We start from the raw sequence: 14,643 nt of genomic DNA on the forward strand, positions 1-14,643 counted from the left end.
GGTCTCAAAGGAAAACCGGAGTTTTGGACTCCTTCGTGTCGTAGCTGGACGTGTTGGAGGAAAACCTCATCCAGGGGTGTTTGTGGGCAGGAAAATGGAACGTCACGTACGTACGACGCGCGCGGTCCTGTTACCGGAAACGTGTTGCGCGGGCGGCGCACCGGGCGGCGCCGTTCCGTTATTCGCCATACTTGCACAACGGCACCGAGCGACGAACGCGTTTTACCGCAAAGGCACCTGGAACCACCGCTGCATTTAAAACAAAGGTGAGTCACCTCTTCCTCTGCTGTGACCGTCCACGCCTGGTCCGGAGTCTGCCGTGAACCGGCGCGCCGGGGTACCGACGCTCCTTGCCTCCTCATCCTTGGAGGATAACTTGTTAGGCTAATGTTAGCCCGCAGACTGCTCGGTTAGCCTGGTGGAATTGTTCTGAGTACCCGAGCTAGCCACTCGCCTCCCTCCTCAGCCCCACCCTGAAGGAAACGGTCGGCCTCGGCAAAAGTTGCGAGCCTTTTGTTCCGCGTGAATCGGTTCGAGCCGCTCGGACGCGTTAGCCGCCGACGCTCCTGTAAAACTACCGCGTTAGACCCGCGGCTTGTTTATGCTTGTGTGTAACTCACCGTTAGCTGCGACAACCGGCCGGCGAAGCATCTCCGGAGACCAGAGGCGGGGGTTGAATCACCGGTGGGAGCTCCGGAGAGCGGCGGCGGCGGCGGCGGCGGCTAACGTTAGCTGTCATAGTCACGGGCGACCGTGTGGAATGTGCGTTCTTTCCATCAAGGGATTGTTCGTTAACGCTTTCAGCGACCACCTGGACGGATTTCTCTCCGGGAAGGTGATCAGTAACGGATGCGTTGATCACAGGTTGAAGTGGCGATGTTCTTGTACTGCATTCATTACTGTGTAATACTCTGGAACAGATGTACTCAGACCAAGTAGAGGTACATGAGAGGTGAAGCTGGCCGGCCCGTGCAGCGCAGTTCTGGGTCTGGTCTCCTGTCTTACTTTGAGCCAGTCCAACATTAAACCTGAACCTGCACGGGCTGCTGAACCCAGGCGCAGGATCAGGACCCCTCATCAGGTAGAAATGATGAAGAAGAGCAATGGTCCTGATGGACGGAGGCTCGTGTCCGGGGCATCGCTCCCCCCGGGACGAGGGAAGAGGAACCATGGAGGGAATCACGCCAAAAGTTGCATAACGGCGTCCGTCTGCAGCAGCTCCGCGCCACCTCCCCCGTCATGATGACAGCCTTCATCTATAAATGTCCTCTTGTTGATATCATATTGACTCCTGCAGCACCGCGGGATACATTTTAAGATGAAGTGACTGCTCTCCCTCATGGGTGGGCAACATAAGGCCCCTGGTCCAGCCGGCCACCTCCTCAGAGGGGCACCTCAAAGGCCCCTGGACCCAGGACACATCAGCACCAGAGCAGAGCTGCAGGTTGAACTCGCACCCAGGAACACGTAGCCAGACAAATATATATATATATATATGTATATATATATATATATATATATATATATATATATATATATATATATGATCTTTTCACTGGAACCTGAGGGTTCCTGCAGTTTCTCACTGCCGTTATGTGAGGGTGTTTCTGGTAGTCTCAGTCTTTGGGGCCCGGCGGAGCTCTAGAAGGGTTGGCAGTGAGCAAACCTTCACTCCTGGAGTCTCTGCTCTTCAGAGGCCATGTGGTGTGGATGGCAGTGTGGTGGGTTCCAGCAGGTTCATGGCCCCTGCTCAGGCATGTTTTTGACTCCATACCTGAGCCCCTCCCTGCCTGAGCCCCTCCCTGCCTGAGCTCCTCCGCACCTGAGCCCCCACCATACCTGAACTCTTCCCTGCCTGAGCTCCTCGGCGGGCAGGGTTCCTCCCTCTTGTCGACATTCCTCTGACGACTGCTGGTTTGGGCAGGTCTGAGCAGAACCGCTGACTGGAGCCTCACCGCTGGTCACCACGTGTGTTCTGTTCGCTGACGAGCCAATGAATGAGTTCTAGGGAGAAAGCTCAGCTGTCCTGATTGTCCTTGTCTCTTAATAATCCATATTCTGTGCACCGCTGGCTCTGGTTCTGGTCCTGGTCCTGTGTTCAACTGAGGCTCTGGTTTATGTTGGCTTTAGGGTTTTTATAGATGCTTTACATGGCGTGTCACTGTTCCAGATGTCGGCCATCTTGGAGGTACTCAACATTGTGGCTCGAAGCGGTAAATCATTGCAGTGTCTGAACTGACCAGCCGGACTGATAGGGAGGGAAGGATTAATGGCTGGCCGACCTGAACCAGGACACAGGAAGTTTTTGAGCTAATTTCTTGTCAGATTGAAGAATTTCGAACGATAGACGTGGATGTGAAAGTGTACTCGTATGTGCGCGTGTGAGGCCGCTGTCTCTGTCGGCTCACGCGGATCGTCGCAGCCATTCAGCAACGGCGTGTGGTACGTGTTGAGTTGTTTCCAACATGGCTGCTCATCCGGGTACCTGATGACTCTGAGGGTCAACGCCCAAGAAGACTTTACACACAGCTACGCTGCTACACACAGAAATGTCCCGTGAGGTTTTTTTATTGGCTGCAGAGCTCAACATATTGCTTTAATTATTTTTCATATCAGATTCGATCCACCAGGGATGAACAGCAAACCACCGACACAGAGCGAGATGCAGGGAACCTGTAAGAGTCAGGGCTCGGAGACACCAGCTGGACTGACTGCACTGGCATGGACGTCGTCCATCCAGGTTTACATAGTGACGCTTTCCTTCTCGCCTGTAGTCTTGAATCAACCCTGAGCCTGTGCGCCGTTATTGCTTCTCTATAAAAACCTAATCTAAAGCTCTCTTTAGGAGCTCTGCAGAGGGCAGCTCCTCTCATCAGAGGCAGGTGGCGAGCTGCCACCCTTGGCGAGAGTCTGTAGCCTCTTTTCTTCTGACTTTTCAAGGCAGGAACGTTGCACTGCTGTTCCCTCTGCTGTGTTGGTGCCCGCTGGCGGGGGAAGAGGCCGTCCTGCCCCTGAGCCCTCGGTGGAGGAAGTGTCACTTCTCAATATGGATTTCATACCGACCCGTAAACGACAATCCTTACACGTAATTATTTGCTTCTTTGGGGTAAGAAAAGTGATGGTGAAGGATGCGCTGATCCAATTGACCGGCGTCGGCCTCTTGGCAAACACGGTGGGATTCACGACACCAGCCGGCTGATGTTAGCCTGCTGTGTCTCATTATTTTTTCATACGTTGTCCTGCACCACCTACCAGGAGCCGCAGCTTTCCCCATGACTGCTAACACAAGGTACGCGTGTCCAAGCGCAGGAGCCGTGCGGTTTGTTTTCAAATGGAAGTGTAAGAAAAATGTCAGCTGCATGTAAAAAGACCAGCGACTCGCTGTCGGCGCGACGCACTTCAAGATCGAGTATTGGAATTGATCAGCAGCCAAAATGTCTACCTCAGTGCATCCCTAGTTACTTTACATTGTGTATCTGCTTCTGTTTGTGCAGCGCGCGCACACACACACACACACAAACGCGCGCGCACACACACGCAGGGATGGCTCGTCAGCTCCGCCCTCACTGAGGAAGTACAGGGAAGAGGCTGTAATGCAGCGGTGACCGTGAGTGACAGCAGACGCTGGTGCGTTCGTGTGTACTCGTGCCAGCTCATGCAGGGATGTTGCTCTTCTCTGTGCTGAGCGTCTCTGGACTGTGGAAGAAAAAGGCCTCCACTCTGTGTCGCTCTCTGTTTCTCCCTGATAAGATCCCATCACCACCCCCCCCCCCCGCCCTCCTCAGCCCCTCCCTCGCCTTTTCACCATCTAGCCCAAATTTTAGCATTTTTCAAAATGATGCAGTGGGTGGAGTTTGGCCCAGGAAAGGGTGTGAAGTTTCACCTCAAGGAACAGACATAAATCCCACCTTTTCAAATGACTCGGCTGCATTGGTTGGTTGCAGTGCTGTCGCCCGGCGCAGGGCTGTGGGTGGGACCACTTCAAGTCCTCTGGCATGAACAAAGCTCTTCCTGCTTTTCTTACCTGTGGCGTTTCAGCCGAGGGGTTGTTTGACCCTGCCATCAGGAAGCTCTGAATAAACAGCCTCAGCAGGTTTTCCCCCGTGTTGACCGAGTATCCTTTGTCTTGGTTTAGTTAATCTCACTTTTCCGGACCTTGTTGTGTTTTATCTCAGCCAAGAATCCCACTGCTTGGGCTCCAGATTGTTCTTCCCCTCAGAGTATTTTCCATGGTGAATATCTTTTAAGGACGTCGCCCGAAAAATGACTCTGATGAGCGGCCATGATGAGACACCCAGTCAGCTTAGATAAAAGCTTGTTGCTCCGCAGTCGTGACCGTCAGATCAGATGCCCCTCAACGCATCACAAGAGGTTTCATTGAATTTCGAACCTCACCGGCATCTTTCTTCATGCTCCACCCACACGGTGGTTTCATGCCAGGCTCCCTGGTTCATTTTGAGGGGTGTGACTTGTCAGACACACTTGAAGCAGTGGGGTCTTTGGACAGTGACACATCATGAGCAGTAGAATGAAAATGAAGCAGAGCAGGGACGTGATGGCGTCGCGTCGTTCTTCGTTTGTGAGTTTTAGGATGAAAGCAGCTGAAGTGGCCGAGCGGCTGGTTTAGTTCACCTCTGTCACAAAAACAGAGTCAAACCACTGGAGGCTAATGTTTCACATGCCAGCAGTCACTTTTTTACAAGCTATGTGTCTGAACACGTGAAGGGCCGCGATCCCGCCGGGGAAGGCTGTGTGTCATGTGATGGCTGACGCCGCCTTCGTGACTGTGATGCTGTTTCAGAGAAGTGTGCTGGGATGACACCAGGCAGCAGAGTTAGGTCAGCAGCTGCAGTTTAAAGCCAAGAGCTGCTGCCATCTTATCAGCTCTGCCTGGGTAGGCTGCTGTTCTTGTTGTGGTCATCAGTTTGTCCGCTGACTCACAGTCACTTCTCGAAAAGGTGAGTCTCTCTTCTCCGGCACTTCCCTCCATGCTTCTGCTCTTTGCCTCTTTTGTTCTGTTTTGTCTCTGTGCAACCCCTTTTGTCTCCCTTCTCACCGTTTTTCCCTCTTTCTCCCCAGACATGGCTGACGATGACATGACTCCGGAGCAGCTAGCAGCCATTGCCGCCGAAAACGAGGAGTCCGAGCCGGTGAACTATAAGCCACCGGCCCAGAAGACGGTGCAGGAGATCCATGAGCTGGATAAGGACGATGAGAGTCTACGCAAATATAAGCAAGCCCTGCTCGGCTCCGGGGTCGCTGAAACCGGTAAAGCTCTGCGTGTGTGTGTGTGTGTGTGTGTGTGTGTGTGTGTGTGTGTGTGTGTGTGTGTGTGTGTGACAGAGAGAGAGAGAGAAAGATGGAAGTTGTCGAGTCAATGTCCTATAAATCCTTAATCCTCCCTCCTGCTGGGTACCTCATCTGTGCTGTGCTAACGAGCTGAGAGGGACGCCGGTGGTGGTGCTCCTCTCCTCAGTGTTGGTACAGAGCGGCGCAGGAAGGAGTTAGCGGTGTTACACATCCGGTTTCCTTGACTAAATAAATGTTGTTTTTTAATTTTCAGTTAAGAAAGGTCTGTGGTTGCCACAAGCTCAGCATATTTTATTTCATGTTAAAATATGTCAATAGCATTAGGTATCATGGCTAAAACAGGCGTAGTGCGACGTTAGCAAGAGTCGTCATGCGTCTGAGGTTTAGTCCGTTTGTAGCATAACTTTTAACTTTTAACTTTTTTATTATCAAATATCCAATGTAAAAAATCCCACTGATCTTTGGTGCCAAACGCCTTGGGGATGCTAACTTACAGGGTAGCCTACGAAACGCCGTGACGCTCATTCACCAAATCATCGACTGCCTTCTTGGCTGACGGTACTTTTGAGTGTGAATATGTACTTTTTTTTTAAAGAGTGAAAAGCGTTTCAGGTGATTCAGTAATCAGTGTGCAGTTTCAGCCAAATGCTGCCTGTTTGGAGGTTTGCTGTGTTTTTGTTGGTCTGTCAAGCAGCCACAGAAAGAAACAACCCACTTCTGGTTATTCCTGACTCATGATACCGGACAGGAAATAGCAGACTACTATAGCTGGTAGTACTGCATATAGTAGGATCTGCTGGGAGTCTGGTATTTGTATCTGTGTTTGTTGAGGAAGTAAAATCTATTTGTGTTTGAGTAACTTAGGGTCGTCTGACCTAAACCTCCACTGGCACACAAACTCCACCCGGACTTCCAACTCCCGTCGGCGCGTCCTGGTGTGACAGGAAACAAGCCGCTGAGTCAGAGAGCAGGCTTCTGTCTGGTTAGGGAAGTGAAACAGTTCAGGTTGTCTCAGCGCGAAAAGGGTCAAACATTAACGGGTATTAAAAAAGTGACTGATTTGGATTTGTTGTAAAGGTCAGTTTTTAAATCAGGGCTGCAGTCCTCATCGATCACTCCGTTCCTTCGGGGAATCGTTTGGTCGGATCGCACCTTTCTTCAGTCCAGCAGCTCGACAGAAAAAAGACGTCCACACTGATGGAGTGGGAGAAGTCTCTTTAGGATGCAGATCAGTGAGGAACAACTGCTGCAGGGAATAGCGCGCGTGTGTGTGTGTGTGTGTGTGTGTGTGTGTGTGTGTGTGTGTGTGTGTGTGTGTGTTCGGTCTGTATACACTCACTGACCTTCAATGGGATGAGATTTTAAAGTGTAATTAATGCAAAAGCTGTCCTAACTACAGTCAAGCTGTGCTGATTTCAGCTGCCCTCTGAGAACACACACACACACACACACACACACACTGAGTGATTTTACAGGAGATGGCCTCCGCTCTTGTAAATAAACGGTGGCCTCCTACAAAATCTGTGTCGACGAATGTTAAAAGTGGCGCCATCGGCGGTGAAACCACTGAATGTTCTGTTCTCTGCGTCTCAGATCCCAGTGTTTCCAATGTCCAGGTGACCAGCATGTCCCTGATCTGTGAAAGCGCCCCGGCCCCCCTGGTGCTGGACCTGCAAGGTGAGTCCCCGTTGGTGCTGCAGCTTCATGCAGCTGCCGTTGCTGCGTACTTGCACTTTGACTACTACCTTACACGTTATATGTTTGAGTGTTTGTGGTGATCAAGTGATTCCCAGTGGAAGTTAGGATCGCCAGTAGGGAGAACTGCCCCCCCCCCCCCCATTCTACCCCGGTGAGCCCAGCACCGACGCGCCTGCTAGTCCATTCGTGAAGGTTCTTGTGTGCCGCTGTAAAGGCCTGTCGAGCTGCATAGACGAGTCACACCAGTTATTAGACTCCCCCTGATGATCTGGTAGGGCAGACCCCCACATCTGGAGCCCCAGTTCTCAGTCCATCTGGGACCCTCTGTCCTGTCTCCTCTTCACCTGCATCACTCCAGGCCATCCGTCGCTGCTATAGCAACGGCTGGGTCACGGAACAGGCTGACGTTCTCAGAGAGAATCCTAAGGGACCCGCAGATGGGGACAAGTTCCTCCTCGCCTCTAGTTATAATCAGCTCAGGTCAAGCTCTCCATTGGTAACCATGGAAACAAGTATTGTGCACTGTATTTTCGTTATAGACCACAAATTAAAATATATGTTCCAGAAAATATTGGAAGAAGAGCTCCCTTCAAATGGATCTCAGGCGCTCGTGTGGTTTTTGCAACAATAAAAGCTGTGTGCACCAATGGTTCTCAACCTGGGTGTCAGGACCCCCACGGGGGCTGAGGGATCATTTGTGGGGGTTGCCAAGTAGTTTATGGGGGGGAAAAATATTATGACTTTTTGGGATGGATTTATTGAGCGTGTCTGCACTTGAAAACAATGAGGACTGTGAGAACAGTGTTTAAACTAAAGCCTGCAGGAGGAAGCATCAGGGGCTTCTAAACGGGACTTGGGAACTCACAAAGTTCCCCCTCCGAGGTTCAGGAACACTGGAGACGCTGCTCTTACCAGTCACTGTTCTTGTGAACTCATTTAAGGGCAGCAAAAGAAATTCAACCATCTGAACGTGTGAATAACAACTTTGTGGGACCCTACAGTGAGACACTGAACTCTGGACGCCACAGCAGCAGCGCGTCTATCGGTCCTGACTCCAGAGCACGAGTGTGAGGAATACCGCCATGTGATGAGGGACCTGAGGGCTGGTTCTGCTGGGTTCATTTGTGCTGTGTAGAGAAATGTTCAGTTCCACTGGCGGCGAGAGGAGAGGGGGAGAGAGAGGGTCAACTCCCGCCAAACGGAAGCTGATAGGTTTGACAACCACAGAAAAGCCAGTTGACCAACATCATCAGACCTTCAGGTGGCAACTTTAAGGCTGAGATGTTGCTCTTGAGGATGTTCTGGATTAACAGTAATCTGGACTGGTACTCCAGACATGATGTTTTAAAGGAAAGTGCCAATTTATTATCCATCATTTCAGAGACAGACAGGCTGCTGGACACCCTCGTCCCCTCTCTACTGGAGCTCCAGACCCCCACCCGACAGCTTAGCTGCTGAGAATGCTGGCAGTGTAAATTGTTGGATATCTTTTAAAAAAAAAAAACCTCCCTCAAGTGTTTGCAAACCTTGCAGGCCCTTCTCGGTGAGGTACTGGCCTCGATTGCGTTGGGGGGGGGGGGGCAACTTAAACCAGGGGTTTCAGACTCTGTAGAGTGGGTTAGCAAAAACAAGCTATCAGAGTAAGAGTGAGCTAAATCAGGGGCATGATCAGCGTAAGTGAGGATGAGCCTCAGTCAGATCTTCCTGTTGACAGCTGATATTGTGGTTTTACCCCGGTTCCATCTGTGTTTGGCTTTCTGATGTGTGTGAGCTTGGCACAAGCTGCCGAGGCCGGGTATGAGACTGAGACGGGCTCTGGTCAGAGACTCCACGCAGCCTCTGGTTGGTTCTGCTGATGCTGACACGCTGTTCAGTCCTTCGCTTCTAACATATTGCCATCAAAACACTGAACACTGCTGCTTGCTGGATTGAAACATGTTCATCTGCAGGACATCTCCACAGATGTCCCGTGATGATCGGACTCCTGCTGCTCAGCGTCAAGCGTGAAAAGCAGTTGTATCACTGCACGTCCACGTTCTGCCTCGCCGTGCGTCAGCACTGCACCAGCAGACTCATTTGACCCATCTCCCTAGAAGGAGAGCTTTCTTCTTTTAGAAACCTAGAAATGTGACGTTCAGGTTCAGCTGGATGTCTGGATGTTGCTTCAGGAGTAAAAGAATGATTAAGAATTAGTTAAACGCGGCTGTGTGCACTCGCCCAGTAGCAGCTGATACTCCACACCCAGGAATCTGAGTGAGGGTCAGGAGTGAGAAAGGTGTCCCCCTGGTGATCAACGATGTAAAGTTGAACATGTAACGTTGACGCGCTCGTCAGCAGCCAGGATGAAACCTCTCTCAGAGCTGTCAAGCGCGTTCAAAAGTTCTTCAAATGAAAAGCTCCTTGTGTCGGAGGCAGCAGGGCAACAGTGAGTTGTTGTTGTTGTTTCACGGTGAAACAAATCTGTGCATCAATGATCCCTCGGTGACAACTGTCAGCACGCGGCTCAGAAGCACCGGGGATGTAAACAGCAGGAGAGGACAGCGCGGTTTCCTGCCGTGGTGAAGCAGCTAATCAGAGCCGGTCCATGGCGGCGGGGTGTCGCCCTGCGCTCGTGTCCGCCGTGATTCTAACTGTCCTCACTGCTGTTCCTTGTTGTTTGAATGACCGTTGGGGACGTTTGGTCCGTATCATGATGCAATGTCTCATTGACTAACTTCCTCAGGTATGAACTCAAAGGTCGAACAAAGTGATTGGATGCATAAACGAGTAAAAACCAAGTGCACAGCGTTTAATGAGAATTGGACTTCATGAGCTGGGAAAGAAAGGACTCATGAGGACCTGTGTGCTTCTCTCTGTCAGGAGACCTGGAGGCCTTCAAGAAGCAGGCGTTCATCCTGAAGGAGGGAGTGGAGTACAAAATAAAGATCAGCTTTAAGGTGAGAGCTCCAGCCTCAGCATCCTGTTGCTCGGCGTGGGCGCAACTGGGTGAGATTCTTGGTCTTCAAAATATTCAGGGTTTCATGTTCTGGAGGTCAAGTGGCTGTCGAGTAGCCAAAAGGTCACCTGGTCGATCCCTGTGTCCCCTGAGACCATGCTGAAGTGCCCTTGAGCAAGATACGGAACCACTGATTGCTCCTGATGAGTTCCTGCTTTGCACTACAGCACCATCACTGTGTGTGTGTGTGTATAAGTGTGTAAATGAGGCGGCTTCGTGAGGTGCTTTGAGAGCAACAAAGGTAGAAAACAGAGTAAATACAGTATATTTACTATTACTATCATTATCAGTAGTAGTGGCGGTATTGAAGGAGGAACCCCGGCTCTGCTGCAGCGCTGCTCGCCAGGTCGGTGCTTCGCTAACATGAGCGTTACAGTGTACACACACACACAGTCCGGGGCTACAGAGACAGCTCATCACACTCACCTGTCAGCCATGTTCAGTTGCCCCTGACAACCAGGCTGTGAGTAAAATATTCAAAGGTTCCTGGTTGGTCAGTGGAGACAGTTGGCTGAGCCGTGAGGAAAAATCTATGAGTTTCAAATCTGAGTTCTGAATCTGTCGTTTATTTAAACGAGCGTGTCTCAATACTCAAAGTCACAGGATTCCCTGATTCTTCATGACTTAGACCTGGTCTGGTGAGGCCCTGATACCTGTAGGGAATTATTTAGGACCCGGTTATATTCCTAGAAATGATCGATTACCTGTCACTCAAATGTACGTGCGGAACAAGGAACTGCAGCCTGTGTTTTCTGCCTTCCTTAGGAGTTCTGATCATGAAAAATCAATGTGATCACTGCAGAAACTACGTGTGTGTGTATGTGTGTGTGTGTGTCATTGTGTGTGTCATTGTGTGTTTGTAAGTGGCTCAGCCTGCAGCGATCATGTTGCCAGAATCAGAGCTGGCTAAAGCGGATCCCATGCTTCGGTCCTTTTATCTTCGAATGGAACTCGACAGGAACGTTTTGATTAATGGCCTTTCAACAAGTGTCAATCAAATCTCTCCAATACCGATCACAGATCCCTGATCAGTGGAGTCCAAGTGTCAGTATACTGCAGTAAAATGGAGGAGATGCAACACACACACACACACACACACACACACACACACACACACACACACACACACACACACACACACAATCTTGCCTTCTTCATTGGAAGGGACTGTAATAAATGTGCAGTGACATGGTTGGTTTGTGCTCGCTGCTCTCGTCCTGGTGCTGGTTGTGACATCATATCCTGTGTGTGTCCTCAGGTGAACCGGGAGATCGTTTCAGGTCTGAAGTACGTGCAGCAGACATACAGGAAAGGAATGAAGAGTGAGTCATAAAAAACGATGCCCACTTCTTCCTCTGATCGTTCAACATTTAACATCCAACCACCAGTTACCTGGGACTCCACCAGCTCCAGTTCTATTACCGGGTTCTACTCTTTCTGTCATTCATGTACCATGAAGAGTACGGAATGATTTACTCTTCTAATACAGCCCACAGGGGCAGCACGGTGGTGCAATGGTCAGCACTATCGCCTCCCAGCAAGAAGGTCCTGGGTTTGATCCCCGGCCTCTTTCCTGAAGGCTGCTGGCATAGGCTCCAACCCCCCTGGATGGATGGATGGATGGATGGATGGATGGGTGGATGGATGGGTACAGCCCATACATGTATTTTGCCTTTCAAGTTCTCATAATTTGGTGTTTTTAGCTCAAAAAGGACCCCCCCCCCGCGTCACTTCTCTGACTCTAGAATGCAGAAAGAGCCAGCAACCGACACTTAGCTTGAAGCTAAGGGAGTCTGGTTGCTAACAACAACAACAACAAAAAACTATGAAATGTCCGCTGTAATCCTGGCCGTCTCCCTCCAGCCGTGTGCTCAGTGACCCTCCGGCGCTGGAAACAAACCACACGCTAGAACCCTTCTGGTTCAGCGCGACCACGGCTGGGACATTCAGGTGAAGCAGCTCATTAGCAGACACTCATGCTAGTTGACCAGTTCAGTTCAGGTCGTTCCCTGGAGTCGTGTGTCAGTTGACCAGGAGTTATGAATGAATGCTAAAGTTCAGTGAAGGACAACCTGCCATGTTCATTTAACCGTCACGGCTAAAGCAGCTCAGTCGGTTCAAAGTAACGACTGCGATGGCCTGTGACGGTGACCATCCTCATCCTCATCCTCCCCACTGGGCGCTTGAGGAAGAATCACTAGTCCCTTGTTTCATGAGTGGTAGCGTTCGAGTGTTTGACCTGCAGCTGTTTTCTCTCCCCACAGTTGACAAATCCGACTACATGGTGGGCAGCTACGGGCCGCGTGCTACTGAATACGACTTCGTGACCACGATGGAGGAGGCTCCCAAAGGCGTGTTGGCCCGCGGGAACTACGTCATCAAATCCAAGTTCACTGACGACGACAAGCACGACCACCTGTCCTGGGAGTGGAACCTCAACATCAAGAAAGACTGGAAAGACTAAAAGAGGCCTTTGCCCTGTGTGCTCCTCAGCCCCGCCCCTCCTCTCCAGCCCCGCCCCTTGTCCACCATGTCTGCCTTCTTTGTTTTTACTCAGTTGTGCATATTCATGCTCTCATGCCTTATTTCTGGCCTTTGCTGTCTTAACACCCACCTCTCTGTTGGCATCAGTAGCAGCAGCAGTAGCAGCACCCCCCACTCACACACCCGTCCATCCATCATTCCATCGGTTGCACCTGAGCCAATCAACCTGCTATCATCATCATCGCCATCACCTCCTCCCTCACCCCCACCCACCCGAGCTGTGCCATGTAGCACCATACCTCCTTTGGGCCTCTGCTCCTCCTCCTCTTGTTTTGCTGCTTGAAGAGATTAACCCCGCCCACCCCTGCACCCCTCCGCCTCCAGAATGGTGTCTTCCTCTCACTACGACGTACACTTGGAAAAGCAACTGTACAATCAACTTTACTTTGCCTTTTTATATGAGTGTATCACTGGTTGTATATCGTGACTGTACTCACCTCACTGTTCATCAGCTGTTTTCTTCACGCAGGCCCCACCACCCCCAGCGCCCGGCTACACCCAGCATTCCTCCGCTTGTCTACTCGCTCGCCGTCTTTTGATATCGTAGCCGTTATTTGCCTTGTAACATTTCATTCAGAGCTGCTCTTCGGTGCGTCCCTCCCTCCCTAAATGTAGACCCCCACCCCCTGCCGAATGGGGAGTGGGGCCAAAGTGAACAAGGGAGTCCAGATCTGCCTTACGTATCGAGTAACGTCTGTCCTGAGGACCCGAGCTCTGCAGGATCAGCACGCCTTGTGTGGACGCGCTATCAGGTGGCCTGTAAATCCAGTAGCGTCCATCTGTAGCCCGATCAAGTGGAGACTCTTTCTACAGGTTACTGTGATACTGCTGTGCACGCGCCCACTGCCCCCGAAAATGAACCCGACTCGTAGTGGCGGGGGACTGAATGTGAAGATTCGGAAGAAAAAAAAAATGAATGAGTGGCACTCTGAGCCATGAGGCCTTATCACCAACCGTCACGTGGAGAACAACAGCCACTAATCATTTCCATGTCCGCTTAAATTTTGCTTTGATGGTGTTTCCCCTTTGCCTTAATGTACATCGTTACCCTCACGAAGCCCCCCCGCCCCCCCCCGCTCGCTCGCTCTCATCGCTTCCGACTCGTGGTAGCTCCCAGGTGTGGAGGAGGCCGAGTCAGGCACCGTCTGCTGCTGCCGGAGACCCCGGCGGTGTCTGGGCTCGGCCAGAATCACAACTGACCGCTCGGGCCTTCAGCTTTTTCTACCCAGTGACCCTCTCAGACGGAGACCTTAAGGGTCATGTGACACAAGCTCAGTATTTAATGAGAGAGGAGGGTTTTGAAACGCAACTTACCAGTAACACTAAATCTGAATCGACTCGTACTGTACCAGAACATGTGGATGTAAAGCTTCTTCCTCTCGTCCGTGTTCCTGCGCCATACATTCCTTCACATTGTACAGTTTCTATGAAATGGCTGGCATGCTGGTGGGCTTGTACATTCTCTCATCATTTGTGATTGCTCTTCTGTCAATAAAGATTTTGCTCAACTTGGCCTGTCGTATGGACTAACGAGTAGGGCCTCCTTGGCCTGAACTGATGGGACGTGCACACACGCACACACATATTTTTAGGGCTGACATGACAAATCAGTCAGTAAATCGCCAAAAGTTGAACAGGAACTCAAACATTTAGGGAAATGGGCCTATTGTCTGTCTGTCCTCCCCAGACCCAGACAAGAACCCCCACCCCTCAGACCTGGGGACGGCTAGTTAGCTTAGCACGATGAAAGGTAGTGGATGGGCAGGATGGCTTACCGCCGTCAAATGCACTGCTAAGCTAACAAGTAGTCAGCCAGTTTATTTGTCTTTTTTTGGTTGTTTTGCCGCTTCTAACAATTATAAAGTGTATTTTAAAGTTGAGAATTGACATTTGAGGGCATCACCAAGTAGTTATTACAACTTTATTACACAAACGCTGCTCGGTGTTCAAAGGTGAGAATGCGTCTGTTTTCATCCCGGCCTTTATGTGGATCTGAACGGCACACCTGTTGAGTTTTGTGACAGAACCTGCAACTATGATGGCGTTAGTGTCTCCAGGAACACACTCGCCTCGATCACACACACACACAGACGATT

The 14,643-nt window shown here is 50.9% G+C and overlaps 1 protein-coding gene across 1 annotated transcript; it reads left to right on the forward strand.

Moving 5' to 3' along the window:
• The first annotated feature begins 140 nt into the window (after positions 1-140).
• LOC147256844 (rho GDP-dissociation inhibitor 1-like) lies at positions 141-14,053 on the forward strand. The gene is made up of 6 exons (XM_086210480.1): positions 141-266; positions 5,080-5,268; positions 6,904-6,987; positions 9,868-9,944; positions 11,262-11,325; positions 12,268-14,053. The coding sequence occupies exons 2-6, from the start codon at positions 5,082-5,084 to the stop codon at positions 12,465-12,467; spliced, it is 612 nt and encodes a 203-aa protein (XP_086066606.1). The 5' UTR covers positions 141-266; positions 5,080-5,081; the 3' UTR covers positions 12,468-14,053.
• The last annotated feature ends 590 nt before the right edge of the window (positions 14,054-14,643 follow it).

Source organism: Aulostomus chinensis, chromosome 8, assembly GCF_037954235.1.
Source record: "Aulostomus chinensis isolate RoL2024-O1b breed Wild chromosome 8, RoL_Achi_v1.0, whole genome shotgun sequence".
Classification (NCBI taxonomy): Eukaryota; Metazoa; Chordata; class Actinopteri; order Syngnathiformes; family Aulostomidae; genus Aulostomus; species Aulostomus chinensis.